The sequence below is a fragment of the Numida meleagris genome, chromosome 11 (assembly GCF_002078875.1).
Source record: "Numida meleagris isolate 19003 breed g44 Domestic line chromosome 11, NumMel1.0, whole genome shotgun sequence".
NCBI classification, from domain to species: domain Eukaryota; kingdom Metazoa; phylum Chordata; class Aves; order Galliformes; family Numididae; genus Numida; species Numida meleagris.
Genome location: NC_034419.1, coordinates 17,261,330 through 17,283,660, shown reverse-complemented (window position 1 = coordinate 17,283,660; position 22,331 = coordinate 17,261,330). Strand labels below are relative to the sequence as shown.

The 22,331-nt window shown below is 42.6% G+C and overlaps 1 protein-coding gene across 12 annotated transcripts in view; it reads right to left on the bottom strand.

The window, feature by feature from the left end:
• Positions 1–22,331, bottom strand: part of CHL1 (cell adhesion molecule L1 like) — a 109,295-nt gene that overhangs the window by 73,794 nt on the left and 13,170 nt on the right. For 5 of the 12 annotated variants that reach the window (XM_021409595.1, XM_021409597.1, XM_021409594.1 and 2 more), the window contains exon 1: positions 6,655–6,786. The exons of 1 other annotated variant lie outside the window; for it this stretch is intronic. Coding sequence is in view for 5 of the 11 variants with exons in the window: in XM_021409592.1 (XP_021265267.1) it covers positions 6,655–6,731 (77 nt within the window). In the remaining 6 variants the exon portion in view is untranslated. Of the gene's footprint in view, positions 1–6,654; positions 6,788–13,011; positions 13,090–22,331 lie in introns of those variants that run through there. 6 more of the 12 variants (XM_021409593.1, XM_021409591.1, XM_021409601.1 and 3 more) reach the window with 3 other exon arrangements.

Here is a 22,331-nt window from a genome sequence, read left to right as displayed (position 1 = left end):
CAGCAGCATTTGAAGAAAATTCCTAAGTAATCTGTCACATTTCTGTCAAGATGCATTCAGGACTACATGTCATCCCGTTACACATCAGATTTGAGGGAATGGAGTTGCAACAACTTCCAAGGTTAAGCTTTAACAAGGAGTTGATTTGGTCAGCTCAGGCATCATTCCGTGAGTCTGCTTAGTGTGCATGGAGACCAGGAACCATGCAGGTATGCAGCAAGCATCCTCACCACATGATGCAGGTGGCTGAGGAGCAAGCAGCAGTCCGTGCATCCAAACATTCACTCGAGCAGATATTTCCCCATTACAACCCCAAGCGCTTGTTGCACGTGGGAGACAAGCACTTTGCAAAGCACATGGGATTTGGGAAGAGAAACCGAGGGCTGAGCCTAACACGAGCTGGCACGTTGCCGCTGCCCACGTCAGCTCGGGGCAATGCCCACGTGGGGCTTGTTCTTTTCTGGAGAAATGTCACTTCGGTTAACGCCATCAAGGCTGGAGTGAAGTGTCACAAGCAGTTCTCAGATTGTCAGGAATCAAGGCCGTTTCTCACCCTTTTACAGACTGAAAGGGTTACTGACCCCCCAGGACAACACATTTGCAATAACAATAATAATTTGGAACACAGATCCTCAGTTTCTAAGCAAACGCTTTGCTTTTCATATATTTCTTCCTGGTTACCACAAACAATATTCAGACAAAATTATGATTCCATATTCTAGTCTGATCATCTCCACATTTTTTATTAACTTACTTCTATTAGCATTTAATCTGAAAAGTTTGGAGTCCCAGAGGGTAAAGGATGGTCAAATGCTGTCACTATTTTAGAAATGGGAAAAGGAATATTATGCAGACTGGATTTAGTATGTTGGAAGACCCAGGAACAATGGTCAAACAATGGAATTATAAGAACCCAGAGGAATATAACGTGAGAAGAAACAATCAAGATGTATTTGTGAAGAACTAAGCAAGTCAACCCAATCTTTTCTCTCTTTTAAAAAAAGGATAATTGCATTACTATAAGAGGAGCTAAATACCTTTTGTTGAAAGCATACCATTGCAATAAGAATAAACACAGTCATAGAGGAACTTTCCCCTGCTCGCTTCCAAACAGATGGAAAACACCAGTGCAGCTCCACAGGGGACTGCACTTGACCCAGTTATTTGTGAATGACTTTGGTAACACAAAGATACAGTACGGAGGAGCTTCAAGCCCTGGGGAGGATAGCACCAGCATACCAAGTGATCTCAGCGTGTAGCAAGGACATCATAACTCCTGAAGATAATTAGGCAAAGTAGTACGCAAAGTTCAGCCTACTTTGGAAATAAACGCCAACCTGGTGACACTCTTTGCGAGGTAGGCAGCACTAGTGAGAGAACACAGAGGTTAGGAAGGATAAAACCTAAACGTGAGTCAGCAACGCGAGCCTGTGCCAGAGAGACAAGTGGTGTTCTGAGAAATGCTAACAGATGTTAACTACGGGACATGGAAGGTAATTATTCATATCAGATTTAGAAAACATGACCTAGAAAGAAGGGTATTTGCTCAATCCATGAAAAGTGAGCCTTTATGTCTACGTTTTGGACCTATCTTCCAGCATAAAACATGTCTTATGTAAGAAAATCACGATTATACTTCACAAACATGAGAAATAACTGCTTTAACGGACATTAAGGAAAATTAAGGAATGATACAATGAAAACTATGAGTTATACAGAAAGTTAATCATGTGAATACGTTATCTCCAAGGAGACTGTTGGGACCATCACTGGAAGGCTGCAAGGTCACCTCGACGACCCTTGAAGCTCCTGGGTCAGATTTGCATTCCAGCACTTTTGCTGTCAAAAACACGCAGAAAATAATATCCTACATTATCTCCTCTGGAACAAAGTAATGGGGAAATAATCATTTCCTTTGACGCAGTCGAGTACCACTGCTCAGCACATCATCACCCTCACATTATCTTTCTTTAAAACTCACATTGCATACTCACAAGTCAGGTCATCTATGGACAATCAGCTGTCATACTTCAGAGTTTGCAATGACTCTGTTCATAAAGGCACTTCTCAAGCCAGCTCTGCTAGCTGTAGCAAGAATGACACCCAAATAAAACCCAAATAGAAAGAGCTACCTCATCACAGCTCTGCTTAGCGTCCCTATACACACTGGTTTCCTAACATGGTCTGTCCTCCAGAATAATCCATTCAAATACAGTTTCTTCATTGCAATAGTTTATGTTGCATATATTTATCCATTTTTCTCAACTTAGTGTGCATTTGGTAGTCCTGTATGGTACTTCCCAGGAAAGCTTATAAAATTCAGTCTTGATGCTGAAATATTTCAATTTACTGAACTAATACATGAACTTCGCTGATGCTGAATTGTATTTCTGTGATTTTATTAACTCATTTATATAAACTGAATCACAGTGTCTCACCAATCTATTTCCTCTATGTTGCCATGTATACAGTAATACAGCAGATATATTTGAAATAATAGAAATAACAGAGGTAGAATTTTGCACAATTATAGCTAGTAGCACAGAAAATAAGATGCTGTTAATAATAAATAGTAACATTATATAAAGAAATACCATCAGAAAGTTGATTTTACACGGCGTATTAAAGACTTGATGGCTCAGGAGATTGGTAATAGAATAAAAAGCCTTTATCTCAAGGTCATCAATTCAAATACAAGTCAGACTGATAGCAACTGAAAGCCATTTGATGAGAGCGTTAATGAGCCTCGTCTCGTTTCTAAAAATTTAAGAATAGCCATAACATTTAGCCCTTTCTCCTGCCTCTGACAGCAGTCAATACTGAAATCGTATGCAGGCACAGCACCGATCTGGCTGGCGGAGCCGTATTCCCCTCGTTACACGCTGCCAGCCCCAGGCTATTGCTATTTTCGCAGTTTCCTAGCAGGTACCCATTTGTTCTGTTCCAAAATTCAAAATCCTCAGTGCTGCCAACTGCGTCTTTTATTGCTTGGAGGGCTGAAAAACAGAACTGGGCTTTCAGCTCCCTGCACGACCACTTCAGGTGATACACAAGCAGCACTCTGGTCATTTGAAGGAGCCATAACAATCTGATACACTAATAGATTACCTTTTTTGATACTTTACTACTCTTTTCTGGTACGTATCTAAGACAGCAATGTACCATAGCAAGGCACTAGGAAAGAGAAGCAGCCCAGTGCAAACTAGAGCAACTGTTCAGCTGCCCTCACATCAGCCAGCAAATAAAGCAAGCCACATATTGTGCTACTTCACAAGCAAACTCAACATCAAAACACCTAAGTCATTTACTACCGGCTGTAGTATTAACATGATGCAATGCACTGATAAGAAAACCACCGATAATGTTCTTTTGCCTGAATTTTTATGCTGAGCAAGTTTTACACATATACACACAGTCTCGTGGGCAAAGTGTTTGCATGTGCAAACTAACTGTCCAGAACATAAGTGCCTGTTGGCAGGTATAAATGGGGACATCCAGAAGCATCGCTCACACAACGTGCAGTAAAAGGATGCGTTTTCACCATAATCTGTATTTGAAATACACTAATTTGTTTCTGAACTGAGGCATACAGATAAGCTCCCCAAGAATCTCCCAATCAAAATTACAAAATTCTTAAAAGCACCAACCTCACAACTCAAGTAACTTCCATCTGCAGTAGTGTCCAGGCTTCGGAAGGCTGCCTTGCTTTTCAGAAGTGACTAATGGATTAATTTTAAAGGTGATTGGGTGCTTAAAAGTGCCATTTACAAACAGCATGGGTTACAATGTCTGGGTAATCAATTCCCTTAATGTGGTTTTCCCCTCAGCACGGCACAGATGCCTAATAGCCGTTACAGAGCCAGCTCCAATGCAGGGCAGGTAGTGGAAGCCCCCAAGCTCCCACTTTTTGGGCAGCCTGCACTACCCTGAGAACTTCCCACTGAGCAGGGGAATGGCTCCATCACACCACAGAGCATCTCTTTCTCATCTGCTGCCGCAGCAGAGACAATCTGTTCATGGCAAATACGAGCATGAGCTTTACCCAAAAGGTTCAGCATTGTGGAAGCTCTCCATATGACAAAGGCAGTAGGAATTCCTGGACCCACCACCCAAGCCCCTCCAGTGCTGTTTGCCCCATAGTGCTGATGGCCAACTTGAATTTTCCCTTGCAAGCGGTCAGGGCTGAACCTACTCCAGTTGGCAAAGGATAAAGCTGGTGATTGCCTTATTTCAGCAAAGAGGAACCTCCCAGCCTGCCACACCAAATGGATCTACTTATCCCATGTCCGTCTAGAAGACTGTCAGGAGTACAGAAATCTGAATTTAAGTGGATTTCAGAGTGTGGAGAACTCTCGAATCCATCAGTTAAGGTCATTAGCTCGTGTGACACACCTCACTGAAGTCAATTTTCAGAGATAAGCGTGTGACAACCTGACTGGAGGAATTCTCCTGTAATGTATTATTAATTCATTTATTATTACAGTTATTATAATCTTTATGTGGGGGCACTGAAGCTCAATTTGTTCTATCGCAGCTAAAGCCTTTAATGAGCCCTTTCTTCTCCTCGGGACAGGAGCTTCATTCAGCAGCTCTGTGGCTTTTAGCAAGTGGAAAATGACACGACGGTGTGTCCAATTTACAAAAGGCAGCTTCACACATTGTGCCCTGAATTTTACACGCAAACAATGGGACACTAACTTTCAAACTGCCAAGAATCTCTTAAAACGTAACAGACTCACAGGTTCTAAATATAGGAAGGGCTATAAGCAAATGTATTACAAAGCAATGAAATCTTAACAATTGCCCTAGCTGAGAAAGAGAAGAAATATGTTTAAATAGAAAGGTCCTGTGTAAGTGGCACATATTTGCTGGGCAGATGCAGGAGCATATATTAACTTAACTCCCAGCCCCAAGTGAATGGCTCCGGGTTCATCCCCTGGTCACGGGGCTGATCCCAGACAGGCGCTGGCTAAGCCAGGGGAAAGGGCAGAGCCTGCAGAGCAGTGGGAAAGCTGTGAGCAGAAGGGAGGAGAGCAGCACGCTGCCCAAACACGCACATCTCTGACGTGGAGCCAGGCACACAGCTGGCAAGAGAGGCTGCATCACTCAGCAACCTTTCCTTCTTGGAGAGAAGGTCAGAGACAACAATCCACCCCAGTTCACGCTCAGAACGTTACGCCTACACTTCCAGTATTTCTCCTTTGAAATGGAGAAGCCCAGCTCATGTGATAGTTCCTCCTGTATTTTCCACGAGGCTATTTTTTTTTTATTTAGGGAAAAGAAAAGCACGTGTTTTTGGGGGTTACGTAAGAATAATCAGGACAAATCATCCCACAAAAAAAAAGCAGAGGAAACCTTTATTCTTTTTGCTCACGCAGACCTACAAAACAAGCAGCCTTCACAGGGTGACCTTTCCAGATGGTTGGCCTTGAAAGAGAGAAACTTTCTAAGCTAACTTATGGACTGACAAAGTGAGCTCCTGTTCAGAGCTTCCTCCAAAGGGAGGAGAATCAAAATGCAATCAGATTTTAGAGACAGATTTTATAGAGCATCTGAATTCCACTGCTTGATTCATTGAGGTTCATCAGAAATCAGTACAACTATTCTCCATCTGAAACTACCACCAGATGCAAACAAAAATAAATATAGCAATCACACAAGAATAAAAAACATCTTACTAAACAAAGTTAGAGCAGCATGCTGACAGTACATTTTATCAACAACTTGTTGGTATATATTTCAGAGGCCACAACAGCACACAAAATTAAATTCAGCAGTAGATGCAGCATCCTCCACCCTGCCCTCTGCAATGGTAAAGGGCAGGGAGCAGAATAAAGGAAACAAAGAGACTAATTAGAAACAAACAGAATAAACAGGGTTTCTAAAGAAGTGGTAAATAATTCCTGCCGTACAAAAGATTTAGTCTTAGAGCTCCTGTTAATTAAAATGAATGGGAAATGCTTAGTTAAGCTCCACATAATGGTAGCAGACTCTCTTGTCATCAGCCACAGACAAGAAACAGAACAAAAAAAATATAGATTTGTAGCAAATAGGATTTAAGAAAATAAATAGTTAGAATCCCCTTGCCAGTGTGTTTATTGCCTCTACACACACCTCTTTACAGAACAGGTCCAAGGGCACTGAAATTCCCATAAGAAGCTACTCTTGTGAAGTCCAACACACAAACACCTCTTAGGCTCCCAGACCTCCTTCCCCAATAAACACCCCTTGGCCACACATCACCAAGGCTCTGCTCCTGCCCTATTTCTCCAGCACACCACAAGGTAGCTTTAAGGAAGGGCAAGGTGCAGGGGGCAACACGCTGTCACTCACTGCCCCAGTGGCTGCCACCATTGGAAAGCAGAAAGGAAGATTTGCTTGGAATTAATCAGCATAATTACACCACTTTTTCCAACAGGTTGAAGAACCAAATGGATTTGAGGGGCTTCTTCCAAACATAAGATCACAAATTCCTTGCCTATGAGAAGCTACTACAGGATAAAGTCCAGCTTAGGGCTTGGCTTTATATAATATTTTTAATATATATAATCACATGGAATTATTTCATAGCATGTACAATTACACAAACACATTTATGCTACTACAGTAAGCATGTTAAAGAGAAAAAGCACCCAATAGGGATACAATACTCACAATGGCTTAAACTGGTTACCATTCAGAAATAAAGATGAAAGAACGATTCTCAGCAGTCTCTGCAGCTGCTCCTTCATCAGCACTTGGTCAATTCGCAGTTCACACCTGCATCATTCTCCCCACCTTACTGCATCTAGAGGGAGAGACAAACACATGAGTTGCCATACACTGCATTCATCTAAAAATAGCATTTCTATCAGTGCCACTCCTTTGTTTTCATTTTTTGTCCTCTACATAACTGAGTTTGATCTCATTCCCTTCGCCCTCCGCTTAGCTGGAAAAGGACAGGGCTTTCCATATTTGAATGACAGAAGCAGCATGCTCCATGGAACAGAAAGATGGGCTGAAGTTAGAAGATCTGATTCTAATTCTCATTCTGCTTTGTGATCGTGGAATGTGGTGCTTCCCTGGGGCTCCGTTTCCCCTCTTTCTTTGCCTTTCTTGCGTCCTTAGAGTACAAACTCCCTAAAGCCTGCTAAGTGTTTATACAGCACCAACCAGATAAGAGTCAGCGTTCACAGGAACCACCAGATAACGCAGAAGCAGAAACAATAAATCTTATCACTAATTACTTACGTTATTGCTCTCCTGTAGCTCATTAATGAGATACAAGATTTCAAAGTAATTTCCAATAGTTACTTTCATCTAAAACATACAAGTCTCATGAAAGAGGGGCATATTCAAGATCCATTAACTGTTTCTTGCATTCCCACTCTCCCCCCCCAGTAACATTCCTCCCCACTTCAAACAAATTGACAAAGAGCTGCATTTCTGTATCCGCTCCTGGTAGACACAGCTACAGTATCCCTCTGCTCTTCAGCTGGCACCTCCTGGCCCAGCTGTTGCAGGCTCATGCTCAGCATCCAACTGGGATGATGCTCTCCTACTTGCTGGTAGCAGCAAAGGGAATGGGGAGACTGAGTCCCATCCCACCACCGGCAGACAGATTGACTCCTCCATGGACAGACCCAACCCCTTTCCCCAAGCACACACACACCTCTTTTCCCACAGCCTTTCCAACTCGTATTTTAACAGCTCTTGGCTATTTTGGTGTACATAGCCACAATTGCATACAGGGATGTACATGCCTATGCTTAATGGTACACACATCTCTCATCTTCCATGTAGGTTCTGTGGTTAAGGGCACATACAGAGCATTTATATGAACCTCCCTGTCAAAACAACTGCACAATTTCACCAAACCACAATTCACTAGCACATACATTTCGGAGTTCAACCCATTTGTCAATAAATTATGTTTTCTGACATGACCAGAAAACATTCCCTAAAGCTTTCTGGTGATTTAGGAACTGGACTTCTACTTCCAGCTGATCCTTAATCCTTCTTGACGCCTACTGAGGCTTTAGCTCAGAAATGTTTACTCTCCTGCTGGCAGCCCACAGCCTTTTATAGAGCCTTTACCTTTTCAAATTAATGCATCTGCAATTTGTAATGCCAAATGCAAATTGCCTGATGTACAGCTTGTGCCAGCTGGGCACAGCCCAGCCAAGCTTGGTCCAAGCAGTGCAAGACATGGCTCAGCTAGAGGAGGAACAAGCCCAAGCCCAGGCTCATGCCACTCACCAGAGCTTGAAAAGCAAAGTAGAAAACATTGCAAGCAGTGTAAAACAGAGGCTATTACCAGGATATCAGCTTATCACAGGACTACATTTAGACAGTTCAAGACCAGAGATGCTGTTATTACATCAGGCCCAGACTTCCTGCCATTACATTCTCCTTAGCTACCTCTACATTAAGCCAATTTACCTGTAATTGATTAAAACATCTTCTCCAAATAAAAAACCCACTTTTTATTTAGAGACATGAAAAAGAAGCAACTCACCTCTATATGAATCAGAGACGCTGAGGGAGGAAGGAATTACAATTTCTGCTCTCCTTCCCTTTTTTAATCTCACCCAAAAATCACAGCAGAGAATAGTAGCTCAAATGCTTTCTACCCAAGTTTTTTTTAAATCGGCCATCTCCTGTCATCACCAGCTGTTTGCCTGCTGCTCCCACTTACACTGTGCATCTTGGACTTATCGATCGAGCAAGCTTTAAATTACAGCTATCCACAGGAAAAAAAAAGCAGAAGAAACCACAACAGGAAAGAGCAGATCCGATAAAGGATTTCTGAAGGGCTACTCACTTGTGCTAAGAGAAAATCTTAATAGAATTTCCTGGAGAGAAGCTCTGTGGGAACTGAAGTTATCAGTGGGCTGCGTGAACAGAGCACAGGTAAATAGAGATCAGAGGCTGAGTGGAAAGATTTATATAGAAAATGGTTCCAGTGAAAAGCATAAGAAATCTTGGCCAAATAAAAGAAAAAATAAAATACCGCACTAGGAACCTAGCCTGTACTGCTGAGTGCTTTCCATTGGGTTTGTAAGAGCCAGCAACTTCCAGCTGTTCTTGTTTCATTTATAGTATAAGCCAACAGCAAGAATTCAGCACCCCCCCCCCAAAAAAAAACCCACAAAATAACATTAGCATTGGAAGGGCAGAGCACGAGCGGGGCTTTCTATGCTCGTGTGCACCTGCTGCAGCTTTAGCACGTGGACTGTCCACGGGTATCACCCTTGGCTTTCATCAGGGTGAAAGCTGACCCTAAAGCTCCACACTCCTCCCCCATCTCACATCCCACACTGTGACACCACAGTTGTCACAGGTGATCCCAAATCCTTTCCATGTGCATCGAGTGAAGGGGAGCCACCGCCCTGCCCAAGTCTCTTCTGTAACCTGAAGGAAGGCCCAGGACTTGGCTGTCAACATCCATCACCCCCAGCAGGGAAGCTCCATTGTTCCTCCCATGGGTCAGATCTGCAACAGGCACGGGTGCCTCGTGCTCAGGCAAACGGCTGCAGCAAATTTGAAGCTGCAGAAGTCTTAACAAGATCCCATTTGGCGTTACAGTGGAAAAGAAAGCGTTGCTGAAACAAAGCACGTCTTAATGAAAACAAACGTCTCACAGTCTGTGTCGAGAACGTAACCTGCTGTTTGGCTTTTCATGCCTTGCGTACAAGGGAAAAATACACAGCCTTATAAATTGGGATTTATGGTAATTGGCCTAGAGACCTCACGGCCTGAATCACAGTGGTTAGGTGCCTGGATCTTGTAAATCTGCTGGGATTTTTAAAGATGAAAAAGAAAATTAGGATATTGTTTCATCCGTGCGCACTCACAAAGCGCCTGCATGTGCAATCTGGATTCCCAGCACTGCTCCAGCCTCCTGTTTCCCAATGGCATTCACTATTATTGTTCCACAAGTGCAGCCACTTCGGTCTCTCGATATCCAGAAGGTCAGAGGGAGCTGACAGATTGGAGCCGGGAGCAGCGTGGGCTTCACACCACAGATGGCACCGGCAGCTCCTCAGGCTCCTGTACCCAGGGCCAGGATGTGGGGTGCCTGCTGCAATGTGACCTTCCTGCTCAGCCGCCCGCCTCTCCCTACAAGGGGGAGAATGGGGCAGGACACAGACCCAGCGCTGCTTTAGCTGCTTTCCTGCAGCACAGCCCTGCTGAAGGCAGCTCAGTTCAGCCCATCAGTGCAAGTGGCAAGGAGGAATACACTTCACTTCAGTATATTAATCACAAAAGGTGCTTGGTGGAGGATTTTTTTTTTTTTTCCAAGCAATGCAAAGATGTATTTACCTGCTTGGAAAACAGAACAGTATTAAGTGACAAAATGTAGCTGTGGCAAAAGATTGCTGTCCTTAGAACAGGGGGCTGGATGCCACACAAAGTGCAGACGTGCTAAGGGGAGTTTTGCAATGACAGCATCATGCTAATGCCAAGTACACACATTTAATTAATTTCTTTCCCCAAGGAGGACAAAAAGGCAAAAAGAAAGGAGCTCTTAATCATTGAAGAAGCAAACATTTTTAGATATTATTCTACCCACGTGCAATAAGAATACAACTCAAAGCAATTGAGAAAAGTCTGTACAACAGTCAGTGTTCCTACTCCTTAAATAATTTCACTTTTAGCAGCAGTAGCAAAGAATTAATTTTATAGAAATAAAACTTAGATGTCTAATTTAGTTTTCAAATTGCCCACTTGGAAAAAACATGAATAGAACAAGTGTATTTGGGGGTCAATCTCTCCTATAGAACACAGAGGCTCCCTATTACTGCAAACACAATATGGCAAATTTCTCAAATATCTATTTATTTGTTACTGGAAGGGTTGCCATAGTATGAAGAGAACCTTGAAATACCTATCACAGCTGTCTAAGAGCATCACACCGTGTTAGCCAACAATTTATGTGATTTACCGTACCAATAAAAGAAGGCAAGCATGAGTGAGTTTTCATAAATCAAGCTTATTGGGCCAGATTCTGACCCAGGATTGTTCAGGCATACAAAGCACTGCAGCTCATTACTGGTACACAACTCACTGATCCTAGCAGTAGCGACGTATGGCGTTAGAAGCTGTTAAAACAGCCACCAGAAGAAAATCAACCTGGCTCTAACATACGTACAAGGGCTGATGCATACACATGCATCTTTTCACTGCCTTGTCGCTAGCTAGGCACATTACAGACATCTTTCCTACAGGAAGAGTCAAGGTCTGTGCAAAGGCACAGGGCTCTGGTGTAGAGCATGGCCCCAGGACCTTGGTAGGAAGGCGTCAACCCAGCACCATGACACACATGCATGTATTGATTTCAGATTTACAGTGGACACCAGTGTTATCACCCCTTGAGGAAAACTGTGGCTGCTAGGGATCGCCTCTGTCAATATTTCCCTCCTTGGTCACTAAATCCTGATAGTCAATAAAAGTCAGTGAGCACAACTGATGTTACCGCAGCAGCCTGTGCGTACCTCGGGGTAAAATTTGGCACACTTAGTGTCTGCCTATTAGTTAGAATGATTTCGCAATTAAAATCCCCAAGGCATAGACCACACTTAAACTTGCTTTTAATAACCTAATGCACAACATCTCTCTGTGTTGCAACCTCTCCCTGGGCTCTTTAACGTGGCATACACACAACTAAATGGCACCCGAGCTGAAAAAAAAGGATTCCTCCTGAACTGGAAATGCAACCTCACGAGCAGCTCAAAAATATACATTTTTTTTTAATACAACCCATGAGTTCCTTTTACAACACTAGGGCTTCAGGTAACAAAGCAGCCAGAAAACTGAGTTCTGTGCTTCCCAGATTAAAAAAAGCAGATTTCAGTTGTTCACACATGCCAGAACACCCAGTCAGTCATTCTCAGAGATGCTGAAGCAAGACTTCAGCTGGGATAGATCAGTGTAAATAAAAATGCTTCAGCAAGGCTACATCACCTGACAAACGATTTCCCTAATTAAAAAGTGTAAGCAGACCATAAACAGATTTAACTGAGGATGCTTTTCTCCACTTCACAACACAGAAGTCAATTATAGTAAACTGTCGTGACACACGAACTGAGAAAGGATCAGGAAGGTTTAACCCGTGAGGCTAACTGCAAGCCATCATATAAACTAATAAGTAACTTACTTATCATTTTAAATAAATAAAACTATGAAATAAACAGACTGGAAAGATTCCCAAATCAAGCTAGTGAACAATTTACAAGTTCTTTTTTCCTCTTAAGAGAGACTTCTAAAATTACTGACTTTCAAACAGAAGGAGAAGATAAAAATCAATGGACACAAGTTGTTCACTGTAACTGATTCGTTCACGTCTGACCCTGATTTGGTCATCAGCTCTCTGCTTGCCTAGAAGATGGTCAAGCCATGGAAACAGAGTGATACTTGTTCATGCAACAATCCTGAATCCTTATGTAGCACTTCTCATCAGCCAATCTGCAAGCACTCTGCAAAGAAGGACAGCTTTGTTATCCCCAATTCAGACAAGGAAATTGCAGCAGTAGGATAATTGCAGAGCCAGAAATAACACATCCAAGTCCCAGGCTAATGGCCTAACTGATAAGTAACAGCACAGGGCATTTTATTAACACAGAAGACAACTGAGGTCAAGATGAGCCATTTCAGTACTGCTACTTTTGAACTACTGAAAGTGCAAAGAGAAAAGTGCAACTGCAAACTACATCAGTCAGTCCAATTAGTTCTTTACGTTGGCCCTTAAGACTGAAAGCATGGCATTAACTCCTTCTATCCACAAACGTGCATAAAGACAGCACATCAGTGATCCTCTACACCCCGAGAAGTTATTAAGCACACATTTAAGATGTGGAGTCCAGTACACTTTCAAGAGATTTTTCTCTCTCAGGAAAAACAAACAAATGTTTCTACTGGGAAAAACACTTGTAGAGAAAGGTGACAGCAGATACAGCTGCTTGAAACCAGCTTAGGATCACCCATGAAAGGCAGAGATCACAACCCAGTAACAAAGAAGGAATCACTTACCCCTTTCTGAGGATCAGGGCTCACTAAAGACTCCAAAGGACATGATCTCCAAGTAGAGATCCTTCCCTTGTGGCAGCCAGCCCTTAAATGAGGCCAGGGAGGGGTGGATCCAAGGCCCTTCTCCATCTGGTGGCACAGGTGAATCGCTTCCACCTGTGCTCCCAGGGCTGGCTACACCCCTTCACCAGGTGCTCAATCACTGCTTAACAGTTCTTAATCCTATAATGAGCTGTTATGGGAACCATAACAGCTCAAAAATATGCTTGGAAAACAAAGTTTTCCTCAGAATAGAGGAAACTGATGTCAAAGCATGGAGCTCAGTGGTGTAACAGGTGACGGATTGGCTGAGAGTTGGTGTTTATGGGTCAGAAACAGCCAGTGAGGATGCTGCTGGGGGTGTCTGCTGCCAACCTGATCAAGAACTGAAGGCAGATAAAGCCTTGTTCAGCCTTTACAATTAAACATCCTGATCATCATAGTGGTCTTCAGCCATACTGCTATCTGCTAAAAAGGCAACTGGAGGTGCACAAGCAACCTAGATTTCATAAATAAATCAAAGAAAATGTTGATGCTGGACTTCAGAGGAGCAGAATTTGGCTTGCTCAGGGAACTAGCAGGTGCAATGCCGTGGCCAACTGCCCTGGGGAGCAAAAGGGCTCTAGGAAGCTCCTTGATCTGCATGGAAAACCTCCTCAAAGCCCAAGAGCAATCCACCCTGATGAGCAGGAAGTGGAGCAGACGTGGCAGAAGGCTGACTTGGCTGAACGTGAATCTCTGACTGAGCTCAAACACAAAAAGAAAGTGAACAGAAGGTGGAAGAGGGGATAGCCTGCCCAGGAGGACTACAGAAACCTTGCCCAGACCTGCAGGAGTGGAATTAGAAAAGCCAAAGCCCAGGCAGGGTTGGAACTGGCAAGGAACGAGATGGACTAGAAGAAAGGCTCACTTGCAGGTACATCTGCAGCAAAATAAAGGCCAATGAAATTTTGAATACAACAAGAGAAGTACTGGCAAAGGGCGCTGAAAAGGATGAGGCATTCAGTGACAGTTTTCCTCAGTTTTCACTGAGAAGTCTTGCTCTCAAGCCACCCATGTCTACTTTCAGCACTTCACTGTCCTACAAAGACATTCTATCTACTGTAGAGGAATATTTTGTTCAGGAGCACTGAAAGTGGGCATCCACAAGGCTCTCAATTTGCAAAAAAATTCAGCAGAGAGGACCAAGATGATGGGGAGCAGCAGCACATGATGCGTGAGGCTGAGAACTGTGTGTGTTTAGCACCAAAAAAAGAGAAGGCTAATTACTGTTTTCAGCTGGACAAAGCCCTGGGCAATGTGATCTAACTTACAAGTTGGTCCATGCTTTCTGCACAAGGTTAGAGTTGATGACCTCCAAAGGTCCCTTCCAACATTAATTATTCTGCTATTTTAATGGTTTCTCTTTCACTTGTATATATTATGGGGCATTAACTTGTAAAGCAGCACTTGGAAATAATTATCCTGAGTCGATGCAGCGCTTTCAAATGCAATAAAAAATTCCATATATATTTGAGAAGCATCCTACTGCTGGTAAAGAATATCATGGCCTAAAAGCCAGTCAGGCAGAGCCAATTAAAGCTCGATCAGCCTCCCATGACACCCAGATGCCTAATTGAACTTGTACCCTCTGTGCGAGATGGAGGTTTTGCCTTCTTCACGGAAGCCCAAAATGGGGATCTCACTGCTGTGTCTCTGCAAATCAAGATCATTATCAAAACATAACGATCAAAACAGGAGATGCCTGCATTGATTAAAATAATGGTATTCCTCCTCTAAGAAGAAAAGACGTCTTCCCTCGCAAAGAGACAATCTCAGACATTTAGTTACAAATACCCATTTTTACCCTCCTGGCAAATGCAGAACGAGTGAGCAGGAGCAAAAGATGCACATGCATATTTTGAATTAAACTTCAAAAGCAAGTGGTTCATTAGCAGAACATGATAAAAAGTAAGGCTTGTTTGATTGAACAGCTATGGTTTAGTAAAGCCAGAATTTGATTTTAAAAAGAAGAGAAAAATTGAAGTGTACTTGGACTGAAATATATAAACTTACAATAAAGAAAACCAATCGGTATTTATAGATACTGAATAATGCACTCGTTATTATTCATGCTCATTACTGTTCATTTTGCTGCTGTCACAAAAAATATGGCAAATGACTGACAGCTTTTAAAATATATTGATGTCTAAAGAATGAAAATAGCTGAAAGATCTGGAGTTTTGAATTCTAAAATCTGTATGCCTTGCCAATATTACACTAATCTGATCTGACCTTAATTCCTTTTTTTTTTTTAATTTAAATCTCCCAATCTTTTGAGTTAATTTGAGTAATTTTTTTTTCCTTTTCTTTACTTTTTTTTCTTCCCTGGGAGAATTCATGTTTTACTTCTACTTGGTTTCAGTAAGCTGTGAAAAATCACTGCACATCAGAAAAAGTACAAGCAACATTTTTCCCTAATTAGTCCATAAAAATGCTAATTTTTCTAATGAACCAGATTGAAATATCACAGGAGTAGGTAATAGTGCAAATACAGAGTTTGCTTATGGGGTAGGCTTTCCGTTTTGCTAATCACTACAGCACTGGGCAACTCACAAAGCCAATATTGTAATGAGGTTAGAGAGGCAAAATATGCTCAGTCAACTTTTGTGCAAAATAATATTAGTTACTTGCATATGCATCTACTCACAATAACCATGCATTCATTTATAAATGTACAAAACAGAGCCCCAGTATTTGTAGCCTGGATTCTCAGCTGCAGCGAATCCTTCCATCCCCATTAGAAGCAGAGCTCCTCTGCCTGTTTACTCAAGCTGAGGATGTGACCATAAATCTTTATTCTGCCCAATTTCACTGTTAATACAGCCCATTTCTGAAAGCGATAAAATAATACTTTCTTTTTTTTTCATGGGCCAGTAGCTAATAATGTCTCTAGTCTGAACTGTACAAGCAAGAGACTGAAATCATTGTCTGTCTGCCCCACAGCATCTTCCTCTATTTTTTTTCCTGCATTTACACTTTCACTCCTGCCTTCTGTGTTGGCACATACTGAGGCACTTGTATCCAAGCCACAGATCGAGGAAGGAGTGGTCTTTTTTCGAGTCAAAATCCAGTAGAATCAATGAGCTCTCAGAGGAAATCTCCTAAGGCTTGACCTTCAGGGCGGCCTTCCACTCTCTAAAGCCCGTGTAAAACCAAGATTCTACCAGTCAACCCTTGGTAAAAGATTTAAAGAAAAGGACTGTTGCCTATTGGTGGCATCAGAAATCTAAGCAGGAATTAAGCAGCTTGCAAAAGCCTTTAAATTCAACTTATCACTCTCCCAGAGCTCTCCATATATTCTTTATGACCCTGCGTTCCCTCATCCCTTTGATCATTTCATATTGAAGTAGTCTCTTGTTTAATACGTGGCTAAGATGACTGCATGATAACATCAAAACAGAAAGGAACATAAAGAACATGAAAGAACACGAAGTCAATAGCTTTGCCAATCACAATACATAAACAGCGCAGTTAAAAGCCGCAGCATTACAGTGCTGTCTTTATGCTCCCACAAAGCTGCATGCAGAGCTAAGACCAACTGCAGACCGCAACCAATGATTAAAACTACATTGGGTTCGCTTTCTTCTTGCTTTAATTGTTCCTTTTGCTCAGAGGGGATAGATCTATGCATTCAGCACCTATTTTTGTCCACTGTATCAGCTGATCTAACTGCTGGAAATAAGAGTTTCCAAGCAAGTGCTTCCTCAGAAGTCCACAGAACATGGACCTTCACCCTCGCACCTCCATCCTCACCACAGAGCCCAAGCCACCGTCCAGCCTGCTCCAGAGGTATTTTTGACAAGATGCAAAGAGGGAGATGTTCACCGCAATCTCTCTCAAGCCCTTTTAAAAGCATTAATTCCAGTTCAATAACAACAGCAAAGTCTTGTAACAAGATTCTGTCTTCTTGATACCCAACATCTTCCTGCTGCAGTGTTTACATAAAACTATGCGGTACATGTCGGAAACCAGACAGACTGAAAAGTTGATGCCTACTGTCTAGAACTCATCTCGCACTTGGTTCTCATGCCATATTTCTTGGCTGCCTACACTCATGCTAATCTGCTAAAAATCATTTTACCCACTTGGAAGGCGACATCTCACTTGCACTCAGTTCTATTATTCATCAGACTACCGGGATGGCAGCTCCATGACTGACTGCTAATTATACTTTCCCACTGGATGTCAGTGGCAGTTGCATTTTCAGCAGCAATTTATTATTCTTCCCAAGGAGTCATGAGGTGGAAGCTGAGACCTATTGAAGTCAGTGACAAAAGCCCCATTGACTTCAATTGTGTCAGGAATTCATCCTTTAATGGAAAGAGCTGTTTAAGCGCTGTTTAGTAATATGATGTCAACACTCTGAGATAAGAACTGACACCAGAACAACCTGCATATTACCAGCGGTGCCAGGATGGGACACAGCGCTCAAGCCCTGCATGCCATCAAATCCCCATCTCATGGCAGTGCAACATTCGGATTTATGGTGTCTGCAGACAGAGAACAGCCTCTCAGCTGGTCAAGCCGAGTGCCTGCAGCGTGCTGAGAGCAGCTGTGCTTCGCTGCTGAGATGGAGACATTCATTTGGTAGGCTGGAACCATACTGCATTCTGTAGATGGGCGATAGGTTCAGCACAGCTGTTTGCATTTTGTGATAGCCCTCACAGAGCAAAGCCCATCCTCAAGGTAAGCGTATCAGCAGGCTGCAGAAACACAGCCAGGTCTAGGGGGAGGGAACAGCAAAAGCCCATTATCTCCTCCACACCTGCATGAGCCCAAGCAGGTACAGGAAGGACAGCCATCTCCTGAGGGCAGCAGCAAGGACAAGCCAAGCTGGAAGGCAGCATTTAGCAGATGGCTGAGACCAGCAGTGGTTTTAGCAGCCATCCTGTCCAAACCAAGCTGGAGAATATTCTGCATCGCTCCATCTTTCTCATGCAGCTAAATGATGTTGGCAGAGGGATGGAAGTCTATCATTTGCATGCATATCATATTTTCAAGAACTTCACTTCAAAAAGGAAGGCTTGGATACGTTTAGAATCCTGTTCAAGCCAAATTCTCAGCACAGACTTCACTAATATACATTTCTGTATGCTTCTGCATCAAGCAGGTGCAACATGCCAGTCATTTGTTCCAGGCAGGCTACTGCTCCTTCTGCTCTCCTGTGCCACAGCACGCTGACCTGAGGAAATCCACTCCCCTCATTCTGAGCAAGTGTCCAGAGCATTTAAACTACAGTTGTCTCAAAAAACCAACATCCAAGTTTGCTCTTCTGGTGTTTTTTTTTTTTTTTTTTTAGTTCTGTTATTTAAAAGCAATGCTTTGTTGTCCCACCCCCCTCAAAAAAAGAGGTTAAAGTAACAGTATTTCTTGTATTTGGAAGGACACAAGAGAAATACACAACATTTCCTTTGCAATATGTGCTATGACAAAGCGGTATAAGTGAAGACAGAACGTAAAAAACTATTTTTGAATCAGAAGCAGAATCCAGGAGAGTAAGATTCAAGGTTACAAATAAATAAGACAATCTAACGCACATCGCACAGGTTGCTTGCAAAATTAGACAATTAATTCTGTGTAAACTAACCTATCAGGAAACCACACTGCGGGGATCCTGATAGACGGTATTGCAGTATGTTATATTAAGAAAGGGTGCTTTAATGAGATCCCTGGAGAGTCTCCATGGACTTGCATCTTCCTCCTGAAAAGACCATTTTTATCCCATTTAGCTGCCAGTATGTTGCACCTCCGAAACATGTCTGAACAAAAAAGCTATTAACACAATTATCAATACCAATAATCATGGTGCTGCTTAGGATAAAAAACACCAACATGATACCATTTTCAATATGTAAGATCCATCAGAATATCTGCATATAAAAATCCACCACACTTAAAACCACTTGCAGCCAGAATAGCAGCAGCACAAAGACAGCTTTTATATAGAAGGGTGTAAAAGTACATTTAGAAAAAAAGTCATCAGGTCATACTTACACCAGTTTGCAAACTGACTTTTATCAATATTTCAGTTTTCGTATAAGTAAATTTCTTGTGTAGAGCTTGGACTGGACATTGCTAATGTAACAGTCAGAGTTATGATACCGATATTGATTTGCAGTAGTTTCATACTTCAGCGAGTTAATAGGTTAAAGAGTTAGTGGCAATACTCACAGATCCAGCAAAAAATGAATGCAAACCAACGTGCTAGTATCTGCTGTGTTACTGTCGTGCTGACATCTATCCTGGACCAGCTTACGTGACACCACCTGCCATCAAGGCTCCTAGCTGAACATACCACGAGCACTGGGCTTGGGTGGAGGAACCAACCTAGAGGAGCTCACCTATGGAAAGCCGCAGCTGCAGTCAGCTCCCCAGATGGCAGCGGACTTGAGCACATTTCAGACATCCCTAACTGATTGCACAGAACTAGCAAACTGAAAAAGAGTTCAAATACAGTCTTTCAGTCCTAATATTTACATTGGCAAACATTTGTTTATCTGTCAGCTTTGTAATCAAGAGGCTTCTGGAGAGCCTAGGATAGTCTCCTAAGTAGCTTTCTCCAGTTTTGATTAGCTCACTCCATCGCCAGCCCTATAAATATTCTTAACATTTGCACCCAGTGGACCAAGTATTTTGTTGAGCAGACTAATTGGTTCACAACCCCTGCTAAGTATCAGCCATATCATCCCTAACTGCCATAGGCAACTATCATCATTAGCCAAGTGACAATCTCCCAGAGAATTTTGGCTCTTTAATCTCAGTTTTCCCTGAGGACATCAGACTTATTACGGGTTAAACCTATCACAGTTTGTTCCTTTCCTAAGCTGTATCTCAGCAAAGAAGGATAAACCTTGCAAACACGACAATAAAAAGGAAGGAAATGTCCACATATCCCTAAAGGGGCTGTAACGATCTACAGACCTTGGGGCTAAGGCAGCAAAGACAGAGGGACAGATTTTGACTGCATACAAATGAGCTCAGGTCTGCCACCGATTTCCAGGGGGCCATCCAGAGAAGCATGATTTAACTGATCCCACGCACAAGGGTGGTCCTTGATCCTTTACTGACATGGTGTTAATGCCAAAATGCTGTGATCAGGATTGTCCCAGAGGCTGTGGGAATGCTCCACACCCAACGACACCTGCCCTGAGCACTGGAAAGCCCCTCGATGCCACACAACCACTAAGACACAGCCTTGACCCGTACACATTGCAAGCCAATGAGTAGAGCTGCTGGTGCTCCTACGTTGGGAATGCAGGTGCATGGTATCCAGCTAAGTTGGGGAGAGGGCAGGGAAGGAGTGGTGGTGAACAAGCAAAGCTCTCTCTGTGCTACCCAGCATCTCTCATGGTTGGCACCTGGTCATAATTTTTGGTCATCAAAGGTTATGTTAAGAAAAGAGGAAACACCAACATGAAGAAGAGACAAAAGTTTAGGGAAAAAACAAAGAAGGCAGTGATTGGATGAGAAAAACTGGATAGTGAAAAGCAGAGGGGAAACACAGGTCAAAAGCTGAAAAAGAAAATAAAGGTGGGAAGAATGAAACAAACTCAGAGAAGACAGATAATATACTCAGAGAGCCAGTACCCGCTCAAAGGGTACCAGCTTGAAGCAATGCACATCTGTCCCCAAACCTTCACTGTGACTCCTACATCAGGAGATTTAGGCAAGGAATGGAGGTTTCTTTCAATTAAAACTAAAAAAAAAATGTTCTCAGGAAAAAACTTTAAACTGCCGGAAAGACCTGGAGTGTTAAGGAGTATTAAGATCTCTCACTTCAAAAGACAGACACATCACAGGCATCAGTAGCTCACAGGATGGTATTCAGGACCATAGATGCTCCCTCTATTATTTTTCTTGAAATAGGGCAAAATACACAGTTACAAAGAAATTCCTCTCTTCATTGCACCTCTCCTCTTTCAACAGAGAAAAGCAATCATCTTGCTGCAAAGTCCTCTGGCAGTCTTCAGCAGCGAGCATCCTCTGGATTGCCTGCTTTCAGACCAAATTATTTGTCATCTTAAAAGTATCGTTAGCTCACTGATGCTGTAGATTCACCTGACCATTTAAGATGAGTATGGGAAATGAGATTTTTAACCACTGATCCCAATCCCAGCCTAGCTGAAGGCATCAAGATGCTCACCTACGTGCTGACAATATGATTTGTAATGTGTAACAGTGACTCTTGCTTTCCTTGGTTAATCAATGACAGACTCTCTTCAGCTTTTCCACTGTCATCTTCCAATTTTTGTTTTTCGCTTCTTATTAGGAGGAGGAACTGATAGGGTTTGGCACAAATTGCATATCATGAAATAGTGAGAAGCCAGGGAACCAGCTAGTGGTCAAGGATCTCAGAGGGCACATACAAGGAAAGGCAGAGCAGATACCTTGTGTCTTTGGGCCAGTGAAAACATGCCTCTGTTAAGCTGGCCTTTATGATGCTCACAGAGGCAGCGTTTTACTTTCATGAAGTATTAGTACATACACCTTACCCACCTAAAGCACTTGTGCGCTTTCTTCACAAACACTTTCCCTTCTTCCTTCTCTCCCAATACCATAAACACTGGAGCAATCCCTGGATTTACTTTCTTGAAACAGCAACTTCCCTCTACAACTTCTGTGGGCTGCTGCAGGGAGGCACTGACAAGCTGCAAATCCTTTGCCAATTCCAGCCCAGACTCATTCCCTACTTTTTTCATGAGTATGTTCTATCTCGTATAGTTTTCATGTTGTTCTGTCGTCTGTTTCACGTCATTTTTTTCCCTCCTGTCCCTACATTTCTTGATCAAAACAAATACTTCAGTATTCCTTCTATTCCCACCTGATCTGCAACACCAATTAAAAAAAAAAACACAAAACAGTCAAAGCAGCAAGCTACTGAAAAAAAACAGTTATTAAAAGAAGGAACATGGACACTGCCTCTTGTGTCCAACTCTATAACAAAACCATCAACTATGGTGTTAACCACCAGAGCTACACCGCAGCAATACCCCCCACCAAAGAAAACCATCAGCATGCACGATACTTGCATTTTTTTTCCTTTGAGCCATGCTGAGAAATCCCTGCAATTTGTAGCTTTGGAAAGCCTCCACGTTCACATTCTAATTTGAAATGATATCTCCCCTGTCAAAACATGCCTGGGGGCAAGTCACTTATGAAAAAGAAAAAAAAAAAAAAGGCCAAAAAAAAAGATAGCAGTCTGAATCTTCTCATCTGCTCCGAGTCATAACATCTGCCACAAC